Below are 25,499 nucleotides of genomic sequence, written 5' to 3'. Positions count from 1 at the left end.
GCCTGGAGGCTTTTTCTATCGCAAAAACGACCAAGTTTATCTAATGCTGTTGGACTGCAGTTTGCCTACGCATACTCGAGTGCTGTACAGCCCAGCATATCAGGAAGGAGTTAGATAGTGACTTGAATTACTTGGGTTCACCAGTCTTTGAACAATATTTGAGGAAAAACAGATTGAAAGCAGTTAAACCAGTTTTTATGTTGCACCAGATGTGAAAACTAAGATCCCAGTATGGTCATAATTTAGCTGGCATAATAGCGCTCTCATTGGCATTGAACATAAAGGTTTATTTATGCCTTACTTCATGCTCTAAGCTTGTGGTTCAGCGATGGAGGTTCCCAGGCTTTAGCCAAACAGCCTGTTTGATTTAAGTGTCAAAGAAGGTGAGCATTTTCTCCTGTTGCAAGTGTTTGAAGCAGTAGCGTTGCACCTGTTGGGGGACACTTGTTGAGAAAGAAGAAGAAACAAACAAAATTACATTGTTATTGAAATTGATGAGTTCAAAACATAATTTTGATACTGCTTTAAGCATGAGAGAAATTAGAGACGTCAAATTTTGTGCTTTTTCCAAACTGATTTTCACATGACCTTCTGGTGACATCAATTTTAATAGGTCATATTTCACAGAATTCTTTCAAACTGTCCTTTCATTTTTCATTTTGTATTCCTAGGATCCATTTTTTTGTCCTGTGCTTTGCCGAAGCTCCAGCTGCTGTTCAGTATTTTTGTCTCTAAATGACATTTTTTACAAAGAAGATTTGCAGTGAAACCTGTAAATCAAGAAACTCCAAAAAGCCTTGTTTTTCTGTCATTCACCTTGCTCTTTTCTTTGCCCTCTGGTTTCTGTGACACATAGTAGCGTAATTTCTGTGATTAAATAGTATGTAAGTAGCAAACAGTCCAAAGCTTTTCTGGGTTACTTTGATTTTCTCTGACATTTTTTTCCTTCCACAGACTCATGGCAATTCATGTGAGTTCCTAGGAAACTTTACTTTTCCACCAAGAGTTCATTATTAAAACAAATAACCAATTCCAGCAGACATGCTAGCAGGATGCAGTATACTGCAATTTAATGAATATTTGAGATCATTGTTATCTTTACCCTTAATTTGCTATAAGGAACTGCTGGTTTTACATGTGTCCAAATTTTGGAGAAAACACTATTTGATGGTCTCAGAAAATGTGTATCTAATTTATTCAGCAGTGGTTTATAAAACTCTGGAGGAAAAATGTGATGTGATCAAAAAGGTGCATTTTGCCCGGAACAAAGTCTCTCAAGGCAGCCAGCAGGGATGAGGATGTTTGGGTGCTTTCCCACTTCTTTTTTTCTCCTTTCTTCTGAATTGAATCTGTTGTGTGTTACTGTAAGGTCCCCTGCAGTTTGCAATCTGATGTTTCCAGGATCTGTCACAGTAATTAGTTTGCTTGTATGAATCTCTTCAAAGAAGAAAATTATATTTTTTTTCTTTTAACTGCTGAAGTTATGCAATAACTTTTTCAGTGGGTATATTTTCATCAGCTATCAACGCAGGCAGCAGCACAGTGAGCTGATACGCAGAAGTAGCTTATAGATTGAGGCTTTTTCCTTTTCAGAAAAAAAAAAAAGGAAAATTCTTTGGATAATCAACAGAGCTCTGGATACTTGGTGTGAAATATGGAGCAACTGCATTGCGACCAAACAAGTCTGCAAGTGTGTACAGTTCCCTGCCTTGAATTTGTGGCAGCTCCTGATAGTTTTGTTTAGTGAAATATTTTAAAAGAACTGGTATGACATTAGTGTCAGGTGTAAGGGTATACAAATAAAGTAATGTGTTTCTATAAAACCCCACCTTTCAAAACATTTTGGGGTATGGAAGTTTTGGTTCTTTCACAGTGGCTGTTTTGTCCTTCTTAGTTAGATTTTCCTGTGCTTGAAAGGATCTTTGTTACGCTCTTTGGCTTCTCTTGCTGTTGATATGCAGGGCAGGGGTTTTCCTGTTCAGGGAAATGTTGGCTGGACTCAATGTGCTTTTTCCAATAAAGCTCATCGGGCAGGGTGTCATCGTGGAGTATATAACAAATTAGGTTTTATTCAGCTGGTATACTTTGGACCTTTAACATGTTCTCGTTTATCTCCCACTCACAGGAACACCCTAACATGGCAGCCTTCTAATCTTTTTCAGATTACAAAGCATTTGTTATGGCTCCAGACTTTGGCTGAAACTTAATGACGGGCTTTGAACTGTGTTTTTTTAGTATTTTTTTTCTTCCCCAGTACTTGTGGAAGCATTCAAGCTCCTGACTGTTCTCAGGGGCTAATATAACTTCCTACAGAACAGAAAGATCTCTGTTGAAGGAGTGCTCGCTTTACTTCATTTTGCAAAGTTGCATCTATGGCGAAATCCTAACTCTTCTCTATGAAGGTGAAGGTTTCATCATTTTGAACTCTTCCTCTGGGCTTGCTCTTTGTGACCAAGAGAAGACCCCCCTTATAAAACATAAAGGTTCCTCTTTTGTCTGCTCTCCCACTTGTTTTCCGTTGTTCCTATTGTATTTGTCCAAGTTCAGGAGACTTGGTGCAATAAAGCTATAGCACTTGCAAGAAGCTTGTGCCTCTTTGTCAAGAGCCACATGCACTATTTCAAATAATTGCTCTTGACTAAAGTGCGAGTGCTCGAGAGAATGAGGAACAAGCAGTTCATATTGATTGTTGCTCCATTTACAGTGTGGAAAGCTCGTCTCCTTTGGCTGTGCCCAGTTTATCTGGAAAAGCAGGAAAAGTTTTCAAGCTACAAGGCTCATTTAGATGGATTCTTCTTGGTTTTGCTCAGTTGTCAGCTATTATTTCCTGGCAGGTGCACGCACTGCGTCTGCTTCCTGAATGGGCTCTGTCAGCGTGACTTAGACTTACCAAAGCCTGGGTCTCAAAAGTTGTAGGCTATCTAAAAGAAAACTCGTATGTCTGAGAAGATACTACCAAAGAAAAAAGAGAAAAAGAGGTAAACACTGAGTCTGTGGAATTTTTATCTTGTTCTTTATTATTTGAATTACATAGGCTAGGTTAAATTTTTGCAGTTAGGCTGTACTAGGAACAGGCAGGAAGTAAAGATTGTTGTGCTGAGAGAGACAAACCTGGTGGCTTGTTGGGTTAGCACATTACTCATCTGATACCTCATGTATTCAAGGAAAAATCCAAAGCTGATGATGTGATTGTTTCTGTCTTGCTTGAGCACAGTTAAATGCAGCCTATATCCAAGAGTTTTAGAAGAAAGAAAGAAATCCTTGCCAAGTGTGAAAGACAGGTATGATGGGTGAGTGCTCTTGGCAGACAAACTATTTCATCTATTATGCAGCTATTTGAAGTGGCAAGCTTCCAGATTTCCGCATATAAAGGAAGATAATTGCCTAACAAGGTCACTGGGAACAAGGAATACAATGTGAAAAAAATTCTGTCCTCCTGCCCTTTGGTAGAACAGGTCCTTTTATTTCATGGTTCGTTGGCAGGACCCACTGGGTCAAAATGAGGCCAACTCCAGCCAGTGTATGTATATTGGTTACGACTCCCATCACTTGCTAGAAAAATGAGTTTATGAAATGTTGGCCAATGCCCAAATGAAGGTTAATATGTGAACTGCATCTGGACCACCTTCTGGATATGTTCATGGTGCAGGCTGTAGCTTTTATGGTACCTCCTGCCTTAGTGTATAAAGGCTGCAGGTGCCTGGGTGGGTTTTGTTCTCATCCTTTAATTCTCTGTGATTATTTTTTTTATTTGTATTTGCTTAAACTGTGCTCTGAATATAGTAATTTTCTTGTTTGTTTGTTTTTTATATTCTTTGCAAAAACTCAAGTCAGTCGGCATGTCGTTGAGACATGGAATCATCCTCCTTTTAAAGGAGGGAAGCTGCTACAGGAAAACTAAATTTCTCATTATTTCAGATGCTAATCTCCTCTTTTGTTTTTAATTATACATGTGTCTTCAAAGGACATCCCAGGTGACGTCTGATGTCTAGCCCTGTCCTAAGAAAGAGCTGAGTTGGTTTGGGTGAAACTCTAAAAACACCCTGTCCCTTTGAGGCAGAAAACCAGTCTGTGGAACTTTCATGTGGTGATTAGTTTTAGGCATGGTTCGAAGTAACTGAAAACAAGTCTAGCAATCAGAGAAGTTAAGCAACTTCAACGGAGTTTACTAGCAGTCATGCCTGTAATGCATGTCACAGGCTATTATTGCTGTTTTGAATGAATCATTTTGGTGACAGAGGTCATAACTTAATTCATAGCTGTATATATAAGAGCACAGAACATGGGAACTACCTGTTAACTACTTCTGCATTATAGTATATTTTTACTGTCTCATCATTCAAAAATGTATTTTCAAAGGAAGAGGAGTGTTCTGTTAGAACTATGTGCTTGTAGAGGTTAAACTGCTTGTATTCAGATTTTTATCTGGTGCCACACTGAAATATTTATGTTATATTCAAATAATACATGTGGAATAGAAACAGTGAAGCGTCAGTCTGCTTCCAGAAAAGTTGCCTGGTATTTTCTCAGAAGGCACAATCTTTCTTCGGCTTCCTGGCAAAAGAGGAACTATCATTTGGAAATGAGCCAGTGATCCATCTAATGAAATACCATAGCTCAAACAATAATCAGCACCAAGTGGGAGATTAAAAAATCCTGTAATGTATGGTTTGCTGTTATATAATTTTTTCCTAAGAAAAGCCCCCTGTCACCCTTACCAAAAACAAAAACCAAAAAACAAACATATATTGAAATGGAGCATTTATGGGGGGAAAAGATCAGCAGAAGGAGCTGCTGCTGAAGTTAGCTTGTCCTTGCAGATTTTTTGCATCAGCAACAGACTACAAATGTGAAGAATGATTGTAGCACTGTGATGTTCCTCACATCCTCCAAAAAAGCCTCAATATGACTTGGTTCTATTTTAAATATTTTTTCACGCAAAAATGTTTTCATCCAGCATTGTAAGACATCAACACTACAGGCTCTAAAAATCTAAACTTGCCTTAGCAAATGGCACGTTTCTAGATGGGAGTGCTGTGAACCTTTGAACTTAAGCTGTTATTTTAAAAATCTAGTCCTTATGGGCTGCATGTAAAATGTGTCCAGCAAAAAAGCAGGATCAACTGAAGTGACTTTAATTAACGTCAAGTTCCAGAGGTGTTAAGTCCTTATAGAAATCTTCAGGCCTCAGCAAAAGTGAGCAAAAGTGATTTGAGATTTATATAGGTATAGATATTTCATTATATCTACTAAGCTTTTCTAAAACTTATGTTATTTTCCCCTGCTTAGAAATGCTTCTAGAAGCCACAGTTGCAGGTTTTGGATCTTAACAGAGCTTGGACAGCAAGGCTGGACAGGGAAGACTCCCATGAATAGACTTTTGCAGCCAGGGAGATGAGCGATGAAGGCAACAGATAAACTTCTCCACTCATTCCTTTGAACAAAGATGAAGAAGAAAACAAAGGCAAAGTATCTCCTGCTCCTGTAGATGCTGGGATTTATGTAGGGCTTGAAGGCTGCAGGCAGCCTGCCTAACTGGGCTTGGTGACTGATGGTAGCTGCCTAGGGCAGCAGTGTGCTAGGGTGTTACGGTTTGGTGCCTTCTATGAATGTGTCAGAGCACAGTAAAGTGAGCCTGTCTGGTGCCAGAAGGGGCATACCAGGGGCATAACAGCTCCAGTTCTTCGGGGCTCTCCCTGTCTGCACCTCAGGACCACTCCTTTCCATCCTTCCCCTTAGTGCAGCAGGAACATCCCTTCTCTCCTGTCCGTGAGCTTAAAGGCCATACAATTCAGCTTTGCTTAAATTGCTGCAGAGCTGGGATCCTTTTCAGGGCTGTTTCATCCAGCACATCCAATCCTGGCATGTCTTGGCATCCGCCTCCTCCTAAGAAGACGTGCACTTCTTTAGGAGCTCAAGTGAAGCAGCTAATCATGGTCCCTGGAATGCATCCTGACAGGGATGTCGCCACCTCTGAGGAGCATGAGAAATGATGTTGGCAATATCTTAAGGTCGAAACACTTAACACATGAGTTATTTATTCCCTTAAATCGTGGAGTGCATGATTGCCAAGTTGTAGCACAATGTTTCTTGTTTTTTTCCACACTGCTTAATGGCCTATGTTGTGGAACTAGGAGTTATCAGGTAAAAATTTTAAACATCGTATCAGTCATGGTGCTTTGTTCTTTAGTATGGTTTCTTAATAAACTGCATGTTCCTGTCTACTCCCCTAGCTTCCTTGAGCAGGAATATTTATGTCTCTAAGCTTTGCAAAATGTAGTATTTAAATCCTGAAGTGATGGTTGCTAACTGAGGTGTGATGAGAGGAAAACAATTCTTCTAAGATATGCTTAAGGGCTTGTCAGTTGAAAAATGCAAGCAGACTAAAATCTCTGCTTACTGTAATCCAGAACTCACTGCGTGCAGTCTGCTCGTTTGGTGGTGATGGATCTTAGATGTGTTGTCCATGTCCCCAAATTCAGGCCATCAAAGTCTGTCCCCTGGATGATTAAGACCTGTTGTTTGGAAATACAGGAGAAAGCTAGCAACAAAAGTGATAATTGTTAAGTTCCTCTGCATCTTTCCCTCCCACCTGTTGCTTTTTTTTTCTTCTCCTAACCCCCTTCTAGACACAGTTGTCATGCAGTTTTCTAAGCTGTTTTACCCTTTTGGCTTCCAAACATGTTTGAGTCATTTGCTAAGCATCTACATCTCCCCACTTTATTTCGTGGGTTGGCTGTTGCTGACTTCTGTCTGCACACCGTGTGGTCCACAACATTTATTTCAGCTACCAGATAGCACCGAGGAAACAATCTTGAGTTCTTACAGAGCTCTGTTTTTGAGTGTGTTCTTTATCTCTGTTAGCTGATCTTAGTCGTATTTTGCATTACTTATGCTGTTGGCCCTCAATGTAGTGTCTGAGCATCTCTTTCCTGGTAGATGCTTAGATGTTACTGTGGAGTGTTTGTAAACTTACAGGCAGTGTCTGGGAATGTTTGGTGTGTTCCCATAGAGCTGCACTGTGTTTTGACAGCTGGTTGATGCAGAGCTTCCAGTGCTACCACTCTCTCTGCGATTCCTCCACCAGTTACATGGCCTGCGACAGTTCTGCAGATGTGGCTGCGATTGACAGTCTCGATTTTAAAATACAGGCCCTTCCATGTAGCTGGGGTTTGTGGGGTTAGTTCAGCCCAAGTAATTTTGCTTTGTTGCAAGTTGATGTGAAAGTTGGTGTCAACAAATTTCTTCCATGCAAAATATTCTAGTTTGCATCTCCAGCCTTCGTAATTAAGCACTGTGGCAAGTATGTGTTTATTAGGGCTAACTAAGGAACAGAGGAGTTGAAGGGTTGTTCAAGGTCCTGGTGCATTCAAGGTTAAACTCAAGGGAAAACAGTACAGTTCTTGGGACCTTGGCTCCTTTTATGGATACTAAACCCTCCCTCCATAGTAGCAGAAGTCACTGATTACTGCTATATAATCTAATCTCTCCATGTTCTTGTTTATTTTTGGATCTGAGGTTTCAGTCACTGTTGTTTGCAGGGAGTCCTACGAATGGTGAAACCTGAAAGAAACGAAGGCAAGCTCGGTGTTTGTACCAGAATAAAAAATGAAGACCCTTGGCTGTAGTGTTCTTCGATGTAAGGAATTTAGATGAGGTGTTGTGAAACTTTGATCAAAATAATTCTTTGCTTGTGTGCAGGAAAAAGGAGAAAAGAATGAGTATGTTTTTAAGCCTGGTCTTGGCATCAATCTGTTCTGGATAAAGACTCTCTACAGACACCTTCTAGCCTGGTGGCTAAGTGGATAGTGTAAGAAACTCTTGCAAAAATGTACGTTGCTAATGCTGGTTATTATCTCAGGAACAGAATATCGTAAAATAAATTAATCTTTCTAGTATAATGTATGTGCTTTTTTTTTTCCTACTTCCCTTGGTATTTCCATACTCCATTAGTCATTATATTTAGCTATGTATACTTAATGTTATTTAGTGTGCAGGTACTGGTAGAGGAAACTTGGGTTTATCAGGGGTGGCAGTTTTATATAAGCAGGCTGTGCTTAACACTGCATGGTATAAACTGAGGACTTGTCAATTGAGGTGCTATTAACATCTACATCAAGCTTGACATACAGTTGTAGCATCCAAAGCTAGCATGTTCATGCACCCTTCAGTTTTCCCCAAATCATCCTTTTGTTTGGTTCCAATGCCCAGCCACCCACCAAGCCCATTAAATTGCTCTGGGCTTCAGAGGACATCGGAATCTTTCTTGGGAAATGTTTGGAGTGGCAGTGGTTTCCACTAATGTTTTTAAAAAGTGATCTTCATAGATTTGCATTTAAAATCTATGAAAGAAATTGAAGAGGGCCAAGCATTTGCATTTATCATGATACCATCTTAAAAACAGTATTATGGTAATTCTTACTATATTTTGCTGGCTGCTACAAAGTTTTAAATATGATAGGTTATCGACATATTAAGTAGCTCTTAACTTGGTAGGAATATTTTTTGCTCTTACCATGATCATAGAATCACTTTTGGTTTTCAGGCCATGTGGAACAAACTTGTTCCAGGGCCCTAGAAAAGAAAAGCTTTTGATAAACATGCCTGTTGATTATTCTTGCTTAATTGTATAGATATGCGTCTCAGATGTGAGTAGGCAGTCTACAGGTGCCTGGAAATGCTACTTGGAAATTCAAAGCAGTTGTTTTCACCTTACTCTTAGCTCCAAGTTTGCTGATTTTGTTTCAGATCTGAAAAAAAAAAAAAGAAAAGGACTTTTGTGTCTGGAACTTTTAATGAGTACTTGTAATGGGAGATTACCTGTCCCTGCAACTCTGAGCTATACGTTTACTTAGTCAGCACTGTTGGCCCTTGGCTTATGAGTAAGTGAGGAAGCCGGGAGTTTCTGCAAGAATGACTCATATCAAGGAAGAATTCTCTTCTCATGTCTGATCATAAGAACAAATTAATTAACCTACTTACATAATGCATCTTCCCAAAATTGCTGAAAGATTGTTGATTAAAATTCTTAACATAGGTTCAGTAACTGCCTCAAAAGTAGAGTTGCTGCTTGGAACCTGTGACTGGCCATCCTGGCACCTTCCTTACAGCGCAACATTGATTTTTCTTACTGATTATTTTTGAAGGAAGTTGTAAAACTTCAGACTTTTATGACTTCAGATTATAATCCTTGGATATGATGTCATCTTGCTTCTAGACAAGCCTTTCTCAATCCCTTTGGGTAGCTTAACTTTCTAGTAGGTAAATGTTAGAAAACTGGAAAGGGGGCATGAAGGTCAGCAATAAGTGGATTACAAGTCTGAACCAAGTTACTTTGACTCTCATGCCAAGATCATAAATATATCACTGTGCTCCTCTAAGCCTGCAATAGGATCTGAAATAACCATTTCTTTGTGTAGCTGTTGTGACTTCAGTAGTTGATGCTAGAGAACATTTAACTGTCATCTTGTAACCTTGCTACTCTACTGCAAATTACTTGGAGAATCTCACTGTTTTCTGTTTAGGGAGCAGAAACTCCAGAACCTCTCAGGCCAGCTTTTAAGTTGGGTGAACTCTCTGCTCCTTGGGCAGTGCCAGAGCTGTGCAGCATTGCACATCAGCACTGAATACTTGTGCCATTTGTTACGTGTTTGTGTCTGAGTCTTCCAGAGGTAGCAACCTTCAGAAATTTAAATCAAGCCTGGAATAACTACGGATTTAAACTCTTGTACCTCCTAATGTCCCCATTTGTACAGGTCTGCCAATGTTAATTGATGCTGCACTGAGCCTTTTAGTTAATGTTATGTATTTAGAGAAAGGTCAATATACAAATCCAGTTTGCAGTGTGATTAACACAGTGTATTAGCACAGGCTGATAAGAGTATGGTTAGCACCATATTTTTAAAAGGAGCTATCAGTTTCACCTAATTTGCTCATGCTAGCTGGGTGTCTTCCGTCTATTTATCTTGAGCAACCTGGGCTGGTTCCTGCCTGTGGCAGGGGGGTTGAACTGGATGATATTTAAGGGTCCCTCCCAACCCAAACCATTCTGTGATTCTATCTTCCATTGTAAATTAATGCAATTGCTCAAAAAATGTGTTTAGCTTATTTGCAATGACAAAAAAAAAAAAGAATCTATCTTCACCATTTTTTCTATTTCTTTCTTGAGAAGTACTTGCTTTATTTTCCAAGTAACTTTTTGCCCTATAAAGAAGGGCAGAGCAGCACAGATGCAGGCTTTGGTATTCCAGAGACATCTGCATAGTCCTTATGGGTAATGTCTGAAGTCAGCAATTTGTTCTTACAGTTCCTCTCCTGTAAAATGGAAAGGGAAATGAAAGCAGCTTGAATGGTCTGTATCGTTTTCTTGAGATGTGTAAGTTGTTACTACGTGTAATTTTTTATACATCCATGTTACACAAGCAAATTTATACATATATAATGTAATACAACCAAAAGGGAAATATTTATATAAAACTGCCCAGTAAGTACAGGAATGTGCATTGTGCTGTATGTCCATCAGTAGCAGCTGAAACACTTTTCAGTTTCACTTATGCATAGATATGGAAATTCAATAATGCCTTTTGTCTATTATACATATTATTATATGTATACATTATACATATCTGTATATGTTTGGTAGTCAAGATTATATCAAACTTTATTGTACTTATTAAATATATATTAAATACCATGATTGCTTTATGCAAATATTCTCAGAACTTTTTAAAACTGGGGAAAAAAAGTCCTCAAACTTCAGCAGAACAAAATTTTTGCATGGGGATATAATTATGTAAATGATCCTTGTTCTTTGGGATATCTGAGTTCTGTTCATATGGTATGTATTTGTATATCGTAACCAATAACCAGTGTTTATCATTACACACCACAAATGAGCACAGGGCACCGACAGCTACAAGAGAATTGTGAGGTTCCTTTTCCCTTTCACATTTCCTCAGATTAATTTTAAGTGCTCCTCCCACCCCACCCCCCAATTTTGGCATTTTCTGACAGTTAAATTTTGTGGCTTTATTTTTAGGTTTATTATTTTTATTTTTAGTTTCAATTTTAGAGCAGTTAAGAGGACCCTAACCACTAATGCCCTAATTAGAGAACTGTGTCTTGCATGAGGAAATTTGTTACATGAACATAAAAATTATATCTATGAAACTAAAACTACTTTAAAAAAAATTACAATAAAAGCAATACAGTTTTCAGCATAGCTGTGTTGCAGTTCAGAGTAAATATTTGTTTTTTGAATATTCCCACAGAGGCAGAGTGGGGTTGTGTATTAGAGCTGGAAATGTAGCTCTCTGCAGCTCTTTCCCACAGAGTTTGTTCATTGGGCCAAAGTTGATTTTGGTTTTGTTTACTCCAAACAGAGAACTCTCAAATTATCCATGACATGGACTAACTTTTCGTCAGAAGTGGGTTACATCCACTTGCCTCTTCTCAGTTGTGTGGCTTGCCTCTTGGTCCTGGTTGCATAGCAAGTCTGTGGCTTCAGCAGTAATTACTAACACGGAAAAGCAATATTAGAGCAGCATTTATGTACTTAGCGTCCTGTAGTGCGAGCAAACATACAGAGCTCTGGGGAAGCGCCAGCACCCTGTGGCCAGCGGAGTGCTGAGCACTGTCAGGCAGAAAGGAGCCTTTGGGGCTGAGCTGTGCTGGCGATGATGCTCGCGGTAAGCAGCGGGAGAGCTACGTGCCAGCACCCCCTGCTCGCTCCTGTGAGCCGGGTTGGCGGCTGAGATTGAAGATGTGGCCACCGCCGCATGGAAGTGAAAGGTATTTCAGATATACAAAGCGCTGGGGTGATTAAGTAAGTTGTGATTAAGTAAGCTGCGGAGTAAATAGCATGAAGGAGCTGCCTGGCATTCAAGGAGGAAAGAATCGAGACGGTATGGGTAGAGCTAATACACAGAGGAAAGATTTGGAGGCAGACTGTTCAGGGTAGATCCACTCAAACAAATTACACCATGTGGAAAGCGAATTTCCCACTTCGCTGCCTGGGGACATGCTGAGAGCCTTTCCATGCTGAGAGTTAAGAAAGGGATCTTGTCTAATTGCAAGTGGGAACATTGCATTTGGAACCGCTAAGAGCGTGTTGGTCTGTGTGCTTCGCTCCCCTTCTTCCTTTCTTCCCACTCTGCTGTCTGTCCCTTTTTAAAATGCAATCTCACCGTGAAGATTGGGCCAAGCTTTGTGTGTGTGGTGTATGCTATTGCCTTAGTGGCACTGTGGTTTGTAGCTGCTTGGTTTTCTTCTTGAGTATGTCTGTGTCAGTAGCAGCCATACGCCATCCTTTTTAGCTTCACAATCTAACAGAAATGGCATATCCTCAATGGTATGTTCCCCAACCACAACACTATACACAAGGTGGTATCTGGTGCTAGCAGTGATTTAGCAAGAACTGTTGAAGATTGCTATCAGAATTAGCACAAAGGAGCACTTTTATGGCAGGAGAATGCGTGCAGCAAAAAGTCAGACGTACTTGAAAGGTGCAGAGAAAGTAACCAAGACTTTAACTCACTTATCCGTTTAGTGATGGAGGAAATGATAAGCTGTAATGAGCCAGGAAAGCTTGTCTGTAGGAAAATCATTACATACTCCATTGCTTCTGTGGACTAACTGGGAATTGGGAGCAGAATCATAGCACAGTTTGTGTCAGGTACTTCTTGGGGTAATCTACAGATACCCTTACTTGTCAGTAGCCTATGTCTTTTCTTTCTGCAAGTAGGTTTTATTCAGATTGCAAAGGTTTTTTTGTTTGTTTGTTTATTTTTCAGGGTGCTCAATAGTGCAGGGACCCAATCACGTAATAGAACAGATGCTGACTTGCAGTGTTGAGGGAAGCTCTTGAGTATATGTTTTATATTTCTGTGTGTGGGTTTATCTATCTATATGTATGTATGTATAAAGTGTTTTTCTTATGGAAACCAAACATCTCATTTTTAGACAACTCTAAAAGATTAGTAGGATGAGCACCGGAGTGGAAGCTGGACAAAGTCATGACAGACCATTATGCATCTAATAATTTGGTTTGTGCTTTTCTCCAGAAGTTTGAATCTTTCCAGGAGTAGAAGTAGCATTTCTGGAAGGTGGCCAGGGGGTGTTTTTAATAGCACTCATCCCATAGGAGAAATTCGGCTCTCTCAAAACTCAAAATAGCTGAGTATGCAGTGGTTGTCTTTTCAAAAAAGATTGTGGTTCATCTAAAGCTCCAGGGATTTTTGTTCAGTTTTTCTTCTTTGTTTACTGTGTTGTGTCCCAGACATGTCAGTATTTAAGTGTTTTCTTCCTCAATAAGGGTACTAGAATGATGTGTTTTTATTTGTTTAGTCAGAGATAAATTAATATGGCTCATAGACGCATAACAAAGTGTTTTAATAAAAACAGCGTCTGAACTGTTGTGGTGTGTGGAGTTTACCTGTTTAAACCACAGAATTCAGGCAAAGGTCAAAAATAAAAGTTTGCTCTTAACTTCTTATCTTGTGGGTTAAAAAGGAAGGAATAAAGTTGGTATTAAATAGTACATCATCTCACCCTGAGTTGACGCTATAACTTGCACTGTAAACTGTTCTACTTTTAAGTATCCTTAACAACCCCTTATGCTTTCATTGACTGTGCTGTTAATAAGCCTTCTCCATATTTTTGTGCATATATTTTAGCTGGGGATGCCCATTCCACTGTAGAGCTTTAAATGTTTATTTCCTCTAGAAAATGACCCAGAGAGAAGTTGAAAAGCATTTGTGATTCCATTTTCCTGCTTTTGGAAATCCTAGCTGGAGATTTGAAGTTACAGGAGGATCAAAGACTTCTAATTAAAAATAAATTTCAGTTACACTTACTCCTTTCCAGTTTCTCCTTATCAATCATTCATTATTTAGCATCAACCTGTACATACCCCAGTGTCACTTGGTTGTGCTTATTTCATCACTTTGTTACAAAGATGAGAGATTCTTTTATAAGTAGCAATGCAGATATCCCTCTATGGCTTCATTGTTTATTTTCAGTTATTAAACCAAAAAGTCTTGGATCAGTGGATGTTTATTGGTTATTTATATTTCTGATATATTTTTTGGCCTTCATATTTTAAGTAATACAAAAAAAAAAAAAAGAAAAAAGGATACAAGGATGATTCCTGCCTATGGCAAAGAGTCTTTAAGAACCAGGAAGCAGTCAGGAGGAGAAACATGGCACTCAGCAAGGCAGATTCATCCTGTCTTGCTGTCTGATGTCTGATTGAAGCAGACTAAATGTTTTGGCCCTCAGGGAGAACATGGCTTCTCAAAAAACAAAAACAAACAACAAACAACCCCAGCAATACCAAATGCACTCAGGAGGGAGGATTGGAACTGTTCCTGCAACTCAATACGCAGCAAATGAGCAAAAATCTTGGCTCCTAAGTCTTGTGTCCTTTTACTTTAAAAGCCCTGGTTAAAACCATGCATCCGTGAACTGAATATGGATTTCATCCGACGAGGTTATCTGAGCAGCAGATTTCCAGTGTGTATGAATGATGATACAGTTCTCTTGGCTAATGAATATTGTAGCTTTCCAGATACTTGGAGGGTTAGGTCATAGTGCTGGCGGTAATGCAAATTTCTGGCTTGAAGGCTTGTACTCTGCAAGAGGCACTTACGCTGCACAGTCTGCTGGTGTTTTTCAAAAGCCCAAAGTAAAACTGTTCTCTAGTTACAATGTTCAGAAGACTTTTTTTTGTGTGTGGTTTTCTTTTGTTTGTTTTGTTTCTGTTGAATACACAATTTCTCTTTTTCCATTTTTCACTTCTTTATTTTTCATATAGAGGTAATAACCTGGTACATTTGAAATAAGACAAAATTCCAATTTCCTTTTTTTCTTAAGCAGGAATCAGCATACTCTCTTTATGATATTTTGCAGTTTGTGTCAAGGGAAGAGATGGGAGATGTATTTTGGGTTGTAAAAGCTTAGCTGAAGTGTTGTCATGTTTTCCATTTGATTTGAAAATGTTGTTGGCACTTTGTATTATTTGGTCTGGGAAATATAGCTTAAATTCCTGGCAATTTATAAGCATGAAGAAAATAAGTTTTATGTGCATAGCTATATACCAGAAAGAAAACCTAGAATGTTACACTGAATCCTGGATGAAAACACTGAGTGGGAGTGAGGATGGTGCACAGCTCCTCCCTTAGAGGTTTCTGAGGGACCAGACCAACTAATTGATACTCGCTGCATATTTAGTTCTTTGCATAACCTGCTGGCAAGAACGGTCTTAAAGGACCCGAAATGTAGTATCTTCAGCCATAATGCCTTCATTACTTGTTAGTGGTATTTTTTCTCTGTGAACACATAATTCCAAGGCTTTTCTCAGAAGTGGGACAGGAAGAAAATGAGCTCTTCAGAAATCACCGGAGTGAGCCTGCCTGAGGAAACTTAACCTTGTGCATGCAGAGCGTGAGCTGATAGCTGTCTGCGTGATGGTTATGCCCGAGAAGACAAAAAGCTCCCGTATCAAAAGCTGAATGCGGAAGAGGTGATTGCTTTATGGTTATGGTGATAGCTAAATAGATCCTGTACAAAATGCTGGATTCTCTTTGGTTACCTTCCTCCAGTTTGCTACGTCTGCAGGCTGCAGGAGTAGCTCAGCTTTCCCAGCGCTTGCTGGCTCTCTCGGAAAAGTCTGAGGAAAAGTCCAAGCCTTCTTGCAGAATTGCACGCTGCCTTTGGAGAACTCGTATTCACGTGATAAACTTGAGGTACAGTTTTGCAATTTACTTGTGATGACTAAATGCAGGCAAAGTCCTTGAACAGAGTTGAGGAAGTGGGAGCCGAGGGCTGGTCGGGGACATGCGGGAGGCATCCAGGAGTCTGCTTGCTGGCAGAGCTAGACCTGGCAGGGAGCTGGGGCTCCAGAGCCTACTAATGAAGGGAAGGAGAGGGGTAGCCTCATCACTTTCACCTTAATAAGGTTTTGCTATCAAATGAAGGGAATTGTGTTACTTAATTGCCAAAAAGCACCCAAACTTCAACTTACTTCCCTTGTCCAAAAAAGCTTCCTGATTAGTCTACTAAGTTATGCGTGTATAGAAGCAGCGTTTGCCTCCTACCTGATACTTAGGACATGCTCCTATTTCAGAATGGGATTTGATATTAATGAATTGTAGAGCTTCAGAAACATCTGACTAGCCAGCCACGTTGTTGCAGTCACCGCTTATCAACTGGTGTCAGCTTGTGCCATCAGAAGCAATGAACAAAGCCTTTGGGCTTCAGGCAGGGTTTGTGCTCTTGCATCTTTCTAAGGTCTGGTATTTGTGCTTTGAGTTAGTGAAGAGGATTCTTTGGCAATCTTGTTTCAGAACTGATTTTGGTAATGGTGAAAAATAGCATGCCTACAGCACGTTTACTGCGTAGTCCTGTGCCTTCAATGAGGAAGGAGAACTTGGGGGTTAAAAAAAAAAATGTATTAAACTTACTATTTCTACTATTAAAGAAAAAGCAGCTGACAGTACTTCCTCACCATCAAGTAGTAGTTGTGGAATATCAAAAAAGCCAACTTTGGTGCTCTGAATGTTCCCTTTCCTTTTCCAAAAAAGGGCATTCAGTGTAAAAACGCTTTTTTTTATCTTGCAGCATATGCTGTGTAACAGCCTGTCCTGCTGTCTGTTTCAGACTCCAAAATTACCTCAACTGGCTGATCTTTTGGTGTAGAACCCAGATTTGTCTTACTCAACACACTTGGGAAAAAAAAAAACAAAAAACACTTTAAAACAGTCAACTGTTGTTATTGGGCTAATCTTATGTTCTCATATGCTCAAATAAATTGGGCTGCTTGTCTTCCAAAAAAAATATAATAAAATCAGGTCTGCACTAGATCTTCCTTGCTTACTAACTGCATTCCCCTCAAGCTTTTCAGGAGTTTGCACTTCCAAGATTTAGAGTTGGCGTGTTCAGTAAAAGGTTTCTAATGCTCATATTGTGAAAAGCGTGTCATAATAAAGATAGGGAAAGCACCAGTAATTTTGGGGGGGGCCTTTGGGGATTAGTGGAAGTAGATTTTTTGGGGGGAAGTACCAACCACTTATAAAGTAGCCATAAATTCAGGCAGTTTGGGGACTGTTGGACGTGCCATAGAGGCATGGAAACTCTGAATTATCTGTGCTTCTGGCCAAGCAGGAGAGACCCCAGGAAGCATCTCTTGCTACGTGACTTATCTAGATGGATTTTCCCCATGCTGTTGCTACACAAATAATGAAACATTTGACTATGTCATGCTTCTAGTCCTGTCCTAACCAGCAAAAGCAGAAGTATTTGAAAGAAAATAATGGGGTGAGGAGGGAAGAAGGAAGTTGTAGCTACATTTTTTTCATGTACATGTATAGGATATTGTGAACCAATCTGCATGCACTACTTGAAAAACCAAACAGACTCCAACATTTATATAACTTTCACTAGAATTCAGTGTACAGGATTATCATTTTGAAATTATGAACCAGAATATATATATATATATATTCATCAGTAAATTTAACAGCAAGTAAATTGAATTGTGTTAAATTTCTCATTAATCTGTTTCTCACTTTTCATAGTCCTCTGGTGTAATTATTTCAAAGTGTTTTATGAAGATACATTGTTTTGGAAATATTGCTGCAGAAGTTGTAGGTGGTTGGGCCACTTTAAAGATATTCTTTTCATGCTTGACTTCCCAAAGGTAACTGCATTTTGTTAAATATTTCCTAACCCATTAGGTGTATTGCTTTTCCTAATCAATTAATTTTGCTTTCATCAGTATAGTCCACCGGTTCGAATCTTAAGGTCTAGTTTTATTTTGTTTGTAAAATCTTCTCCATATGATAGTTCATCAAAATAGTTGCTGTGAAGCTTCATGCATGTAATTACTACTCTTGGATTCCATAGACAAATGAAGCTGTTAAATTAATAACTGAAGTAAATAAAACTTTCCATAAGAGATAATTGTAACCTGAGTGGCTAAACCTGAATAGCAAGTGGCTAAATCCAAATAACAGTGAGGGTGATGCTGGTGCAGGGGCCGTAGCTTTCACAGAATCACAGAATTTCTAGGTTGGAAAGAGACCTCAAGATCATCGAGTCCAACCTCTAACCTAACACTAACAGTCCCCACTAAACCATATCCCTAAGCTCTACATCTAAACGTCTTGGTTGCTTCTCCTTTTCCTGCAGGGATGCACATGCAGCATGTGAGGTCAGCCCTGTGTGTTGGAGACTGCTCTTCAAACCCTCTGTGGATTTTAAATTTTGAAAGCAGTACCTGCAGATAATGTTTTTTGCAGCCCTTGACATCTGTGAGCGCTCAGTTTCGTGATGTGTAGTGATGCAGCGTTTGCTGTGAGTACCTTTCTCCGCCTTTAGCTGAATGGCAGCAGTGCAACAGTCTGCAGTCCTTAGGGAAGTCCCGCTGATAGAGTGCTGCAGTGTATCTTCTTGACAAGGCTGCTAACAGCAAATATAATAAACCTTTTTTAAACTGACTTCCTTTTTAGACTGACTTCTTCCCACTGAACACCAGGTAGAAGCCAGGACTTTCAACAGAACCTCCTAAAATTCTCTGTAGAATGGTTGCAAGTCTGCAACTTAAGCAGTGATTACCATCATTGTTACTTTGGTCCAGTGATACGTCCTACAGCACTATTACTGTTTCTCCTCTCTTGCAGATGGGATTCTGATCAGCTCAATGAATACCTGTGAAGGGAGAGGTGTTCAAGGACCGTAGCCAACCTGCTTCATATTCTTTAATATAAGCAAAAAGCAGCATAAAAGGGAATGATAGAAATGTAAACATGCACGTTATTGCTATGCACAGATGTAGGATGCTAATCACATGTCCAGCATCTCTACTTGCAGCCTTTCCTGTGTTATCATCCTGACAATAGCACAAGCACCTTTGTAGGAAGTACACAAAGAGGAGGCAGGTTCTTCATATATATATATATATGAAATATATATATGAAGAAATATATTTCATATATATATGAAATAATATATATATATTGTATATATAATATATATATATATGAAATAATTCATATTTTTGCATCTTAAAAAGGAAAAAAGGTATTGGTGCATATTTTCAGGGATGACCACCCATCAGTCACTGATGCTGGCTGCTGGTGTTGGTGTTCTCCAAAACATTTCTGTGTCCTCAGAAGTGGTCACAGTGAGGAACTGAGCAGAAAGCAGTCGGGTTTTTTTGCCATCCAGAGCATTTCTGTGAGACAGCAGGGAAAAGACATGACTCTGCTGCTTTTACATCTATTTGCAAAAAGTCAGAACTTGGTTGCTTTTCAGACTACTACAAGGAAATCAGTCTTGAATCAGAGAGGTGTTTTATCCTTTGCTTTTCTCTTGGATGTATAGACCTGTGTTGGTGATGGAGCAACCTGCTCTCTCTTTGGGCCTTTCAGTTTTCAGTCCCTTCGATGTTCTGTTCTTGGCCTCTGTCAGTGTTTCCTCCTCCACTGCTTTGATGTTACTTCCTGCTCCATGTAGAAGTCACAACTGCCTCTTTGTTTCTGGATTGTGTTAGAGGTGGCTTGTCCTCTCTATTTACAACAAGGAAGAGTTGTAGCAACAAAGGAACTCTGACAAGTAATGCCTTCAGCTGCAGCCTGAGTCCCCAGTTGTTGTGCACTGTTGGAAGGAGAGAAACTGCAGAATTTAACTTTGTCCCTTGTGTCTCTGTGGAGAAGATTGTTACTGTAATATGAAGTTTGTGCTAGCAGATGTTGTGAAAATTCTCCTTGGAGTTTTTTGAGATTGAATATATCCAGAAGATTTCCTTAAAACTAAGCATTACAATCAATTCTATGTGAAAACCAACAGTTTGTTTGCCCAGTAGATGTTGGCATTGAGAGGAAGGCGTTCCATTTTTTCAGTATCTCTCCACGTTTAGTATAGTCAGTGGTAACACGATTGATTTTCTTTTGATATTAAGAACAGTCAAAAGCCTCCAATTCAAAAGCTTCATGGAAGTTACTGTGGATTTTACAGAATCTACTCCAGATGGTGTTGAGCACAGCTTTAGCTTGCAGCAGGGTGTGTCGGGGATCCTTGAGCGAAGGAATATTGTGCTGGACAGCATCAGAGAGCACACTGAGTCAGGTCAGGGTGGTCATCTCAGTGTACTGCATACAAAACAATGCTGCTAAAGCATTTTTTCCCCTATTTTTTTTTTTTTTCTTCTCAGCTTCTAGATAACTGCAACTGTTTGATATACTGAACCTGTAGTTTGGAGTTGCAGTACTTTTGGAGTTTGCGTCTCATTTTTTCCACTATTTAGTTTAAATAATATCACACCCTGTAGGGAAAGCAATTTGGCTTTAATACTTCTAGCAGCAATACAGGTCATATGAATAGACAGTAAAATCTCCATGATCTCCATGTCCTAGCTGGTGTTTTATAGCAGCTCAGTTCTTGACAGATACAGCTCTTAAAACTAGAGTCAACACTTTTCCTGTCGCTTCGGAAATAGTCAAGAAGACCTAAGAGGTGCTTGTGTCTAAGATGCAGTGAACAAAATGCACGTATTGCTCTGGATGTTTTTGCTTTTCAAATGTGACAAAAGTTTGGATGAGCACATTCTGCAGGGATTTTGAGAAACTTTGTTGAATTAAAGTGAATCTCTGTGTCTGGGGCTTTGCTGCCAAAAACAGTTTTAGTGAGGTATGTTTTTGTTTTTTCATAGCAGTACAGCCAGTACATGTCAACTGCAGTGTCTTAGCATAGACAGGGATTGGAAAACGTAACTGAGGAGCGAATCCAAGCCCTCCTTTCTCACTTAACCTCCCTGCATCACAGTACAGTCTACCACATATAATGAGATTTTACATGAGACCACTGTACATCTCTACTTTTCTGAAAAAAGCAGAATGTATAAGGACAGAGAAACTTGGCAGGAACAGGTAGTTTGTTACGTGAAACTCAGTTGTTGAGATTTTTCTGTTAAATGGGAAGGTAATTTCTACTTTTCTTCAATGCAGCTTTGAATTGAGCTCAACTTGAACATCATCAGAAATTCCTGGGGTTTGGTGTTTTGTCTTAACTCCTTTAATTGCTTGTGTTTAGTACTGCATTTCTGAGTGAGAATTTGAGATTGCACTGAAGCCAAGTACTGTGAAGCTAAAACAAATAACCATAGTCAAAACTAAAAAACAGCTTTTGAGAAGCAGAGTGGAAAATGTGGCCTTCAAAGTAGATTTTGTATTAGGCCACCAGAAATGAGGAAGATTATGTGATTATATAAAGTCCATGTGTTTTTTTTCTACCCCTTTCTATTGTGTCTGTGTATTGGCTGTTGAAGTAAATGTCAAGTGACAAGCCTTGTGTTCCATTTCAGGACTGATGTTAGTTTGATTCAATTTGAGTGAAATCAGTGCAATTGTTAGTTTAGCTTTGTCGTTGCCTTCCAATTTTTTGTTAGTATCATTCCAGACTTACTGGAAATTGTGGTTTCTAGCTGGGCTTTTCCTTCCAACCTGAATTATCCTGCAGTCTGTGATTCTATCAAATCAAATTTCCTGTGGGAGCTGTGCACTGACCTACCCAGCTTGTTTCTACCTATGGCCTAACTGGGTCTCAAAGCTGTTTCCCCAGAGGTAAAAGATTATGAAATCTGGTTTCTTTTGCATCTACGTTGAGTAGTAACTATTTGTTATCCAGTATTGGCGAGCCACATAGCTAGTCACTTGAGGGTATCTCTGAGTGTAGCAAGCATGAGGTCTCTCAAGCAGTTAAAATATGTTCCTCATTAAAGCTCTTGATGAACATTGTTGCATTTGTCAAAGGGAGGTATCTGATGGTATTTGTTAATTTTTACAAAGCTACTTTCTGTCTTTGTGGGGTCATCCCAATCCCCAATCTCATCAACTGGTGTTCCAAGCTATCTTAACCAGTGGATTAATGTGGAAGGGTTGTTGTTTTACTCAAAGTATGGATATCAGGCTGTGGGAATCTGAATTATAGTGGTGACTTTTAGTTGCTCAGTGGGAAAAGCAGCAGTGCCAAGTAATCCTAAACCTGCTTTCTAACTTTGTTGTACTCTACAGAAGAGAAGGTAGGGAAGCAGTCAGTTAATAAAAAACAGCTCAATAAATGTTAGAAAGTAGTAAGATTTTATTGAGAATGGTTTCCACAAAGGGAGACTGCATGATGTGCAGATAATGGTGGTAGGAGCTATATTCTGTTTTGCTCCAAAAATTGATTTCGCGGTCTTAACTAAATGACTGTTCTGGGCCTTAAAAGATATGAGAAGGATGTTAATTGCTTCTCAGGTTGTTTTATATATAAATTTAAAAAATGAAAAATGCAAGCATATGCAGTATTGCTTGAAGTGCTCTTCCTAGTGCTGGTTAACAATCTACAGATAAAAGGCCAGCTCAACCCTGTTTTTTTTTTTTTTTTTTTTTTTTCTTTTTCCTGTAATCTCTTCCTATTACCTTGTTAACTCTTTTCTCCTAATCCAACCTGTTTGTTCTCTGATTGTGTTTCCTTGCTAGCAAATTCATTCACTAATTGTGTCTCCTTGCTAGCAAATGACTGTTTTCTCTTACCTTCTGAACACCTTATTTTTGCTTCACAGAACAAGTATTGACATCTGAGCTACAGGGCCTAGCTGCATTGCTGAACATGCTGCAAGCTGTGAACTGAAATCTGCTCTGAGTTCAGGAGCTCTTGAGTACGAGGGAAGACGAGTGAAACACCAGTTGCTGGCTTAGAAATTGTAGGATTCTTGTGTCTTGGGTAAAACCAAGTGACACAGTACTGCTGTAGTTTTTTCTACTCCTTTTGTCTGGCATGTGTTCCCGCCTTCAAAGAAAGACTGTTCTTGAAGTTTGGTGTCTCACAGTTTGCATCAGTAGCCCTGTGATGCATCCTAGGAGTAGTACAGCACCTAAAGCAAAGCAAGGCATGGAGTTGTGTGTTGTTGTTATGTGTGTTTTGGTTTGGTGGTATTCTCTGGAAGGTACATCACTTTCCACATTAAGTAAGTGGAAAAAAAGTAGCTTGAACTCATGATGTACGAACCAATTACTCAGCCTGTTAATGTTGACCAAGCAATTACATGCAGTGCAATTACTTGATCGTGCTTAAGAACATGTTACCCTTACTGTACAGCCAGTAGTGCTTTTTGCTGCAGTGCCCAGAAGTTATGTGTACAGTTCAATAGTTTCTTGGATAATCTTTATAAGTAAAATTAACAAGGGCATTTCTTTTGCGACTTGATTGGCAATTGAAGCATCCAGGTATTCTGAAGCTTTTTAAGGTTGTGTAAGGAACTGAAAAATAAAACCTTATACACCCCCCCAGAAAAAAAAAAAAAGTGTATATATATAAAAACAGCTTTAAGAGATAAATTTTGCTTGTATTTATGGCACCTTGCATTATGAGAGATATAGGGAAAGGGATGTGTGGAACAGACAAAACCATTCTTCCTCACTTTTTATTTCCCAACCCAGCCCTTGCTCCAGTCATGGTGGTTTTTGTTGTTGTTTTTTAACACTTACACAATGTAGCTTTAAGTTCCGACATACTGAATGATACTTAAATATATGCATTCTATGATACAAGTGGCTCAAAAACCTCCATAATTAAAAATCAAAGGATCATCAATGTGTTAAGAAATGCATGCAGTTTGTCCGCTTGAGTTCTAAGCTGTCTCTTAGTTTGTGATCTACTTCTTTGATAAGAGTGTCCATCTAATTGTGTCTGTTAATGAGTAGGGTCTCAGCCAATTAAAAACTGAGGAAGGTCTAAGTCGAAGGTATAAATACTACTTGTTTTTAACAGGATACAGTTAAAAGTGGGTCTTTAAGTTCAGTCTGTGATTAAACGTGATGTTTTTTGTTTCAATACATACCAGTTTTAGGCTTATGATCTCAAAAGCAAATGTAAGACTTGCAGACATCAGTGGATGGGTTGTGTTGGTTATGATGGCTGAGAACTGTGTATTGCTTTCTCCTGTGTCTCACACCAAGTCTTTTATTCTATTCTTTCTACACAGGTGTGCATCAGCATTGCTGTGAACAATGGCCCCCTTCTTAAGGATATCTTTCAACTCATTTGAGCTGGGACCTGTGCAGAATCAAGGGGACCTACAGCCTTTCTGTGCTATCAAGATGAAGGAGGCATTGACTACAGGTGAGGTTACAAACGGTGATGCCTTTCTGAGTATGAATAAACTGTTGAGAAATACTGCAATCCCTCTTAGGCTGTGAGTAGTAACGAGTGCTACTGTTCCTGTCACACCAAGCACTTCAATACGGGCTTTTCTTTCAGAATGCAAGAAATAACGACTATTGTTTTTACCCCCATCATAAAACGAGGCTTCTTAATTAGAACTATCTTATCCTGCATCAAGAATGCTCAGCACTTGGTAGGATGAAGTCCAAGCTTTCTTGTCTCCCGCTTCACCACCAACACATAAGTATTCACAAAACACATGGTGAAGCAGCTGAAACAGTTTCAATGTCACTTCTGCACAAGTTAAGGTGCATTGCGAGTTTTGTATGATGTACGTTTGCAAATGTTAAATAAAGCATTGTTCTCTCCAGTTCTGCAAGAAGCAGACTGCACTCACAAGTGCTCTGCAAGGGAGATAGTGTAGTGGAGTGCCATGAAGAGGGATCTGAGCTGCAACAGGTTGAAGAATACCCTCCTCAAGCACAGAGGATACCTCTAATACACTGTTTGTATTAGAGGATGGATTTATTAATGAGAAACATAATTTGTTGCAATAGTAACTGAGGTGTTTTGGCAGAATTATTTGCTTGGAATGACTTGCACCCAAGGTCTTGTTAGCATCTCTGTATTCATCAGGCCCTAAGTTTTCGAAGACCACTTCTTCACAGAATCTGGTCAAAAGCTTTGTAATAGTTTCAGACATTTACCTAAAATATGTCACTGTAGCCAAACAGGATGAGAGAAAAGCCTAGGAATTGCTGTACAGGATCAGACAGGGCCTTTTAAATCCTGCCTTATGTCTTTAGGGCTTCACAAAATGCCAAAGAATGCACAAAAGGGGTGAATTTTCTTCTTCCTCACAACATGATTGAGCTATCTCCTTTTTGTTTAGATAAAGGCTCCAAAGCAGCTGTTTCTTTGTGTGTTGAGAGACCCTCTAAAGAAATGGTGCTCAAAGCGTTGTTCCTGTTGGCATATGTGGAGAGGTGGAAGTGGTCTAAATAAATCCCCTTTAAAATTTTGCAGCTTATGTCTCCTGATAAGTGTAATCATCCCACCATTTCTCTTCTCTGCTTGCATGTATCATTGAAGCACTTAAAAGTGGGGGAGAAAGGTGCAATGAGCCTGAGCGGTGACTGACTGGGGAAGGGAAACGCTCAGGAAAAGAAATGGTTGCACCCATTATCAGTTTGACAAGATCTGGAATAAGTTCAGTTGGATTTGCATGCTGAAGCATGATTGAGGAAAAGCTTATCGTGTGAGAAGAAAATAATTTGCCTAATGATTAGGCATGAAGC

At 39.4% G+C, this 25,499-nt stretch overlaps 1 protein-coding gene across 4 annotated transcripts in view; it reads left to right on the top strand.

The window, feature by feature from the left end:
• The window catches only part of PRKCD (protein kinase C delta), a 64,806-nt gene that overhangs the window by 12,783 nt on the left and 26,524 nt on the right, over positions 1-25,499 (top strand). For 2 of the 4 annotated variants that reach the window (XM_027467891.3, XM_027467889.3), the window contains exon 2: positions 24,023-24,159. In XM_027467891.3, the coding sequence (XP_027323692.1) occupies positions 24,048-24,159 (112 nt within the window). In that variant the 5' untranslated portion in view covers positions 24,023-24,047. Of the gene's footprint in view, positions 1-11,660; positions 11,791-15,549; positions 15,744-24,022; positions 24,160-25,499 lie in introns of those variants that run through there. The other 2 variants (XM_072044512.1, XM_005025288.6) reach the window with 2 other exon arrangements.

The sequence above is a fragment of the Anas platyrhynchos genome, chromosome 13 (genome assembly GCF_047663525.1).
Source record: "Anas platyrhynchos isolate ZD024472 breed Pekin duck chromosome 13, IASCAAS_PekinDuck_T2T, whole genome shotgun sequence".
NCBI classification, from domain to species: Eukaryota; Metazoa; Chordata; class Aves; order Anseriformes; family Anatidae; genus Anas; species Anas platyrhynchos.
Note: the sequence above shows the minus strand (reverse complement) of the source record. Positions and strands in the feature narration are given on the sequence as shown.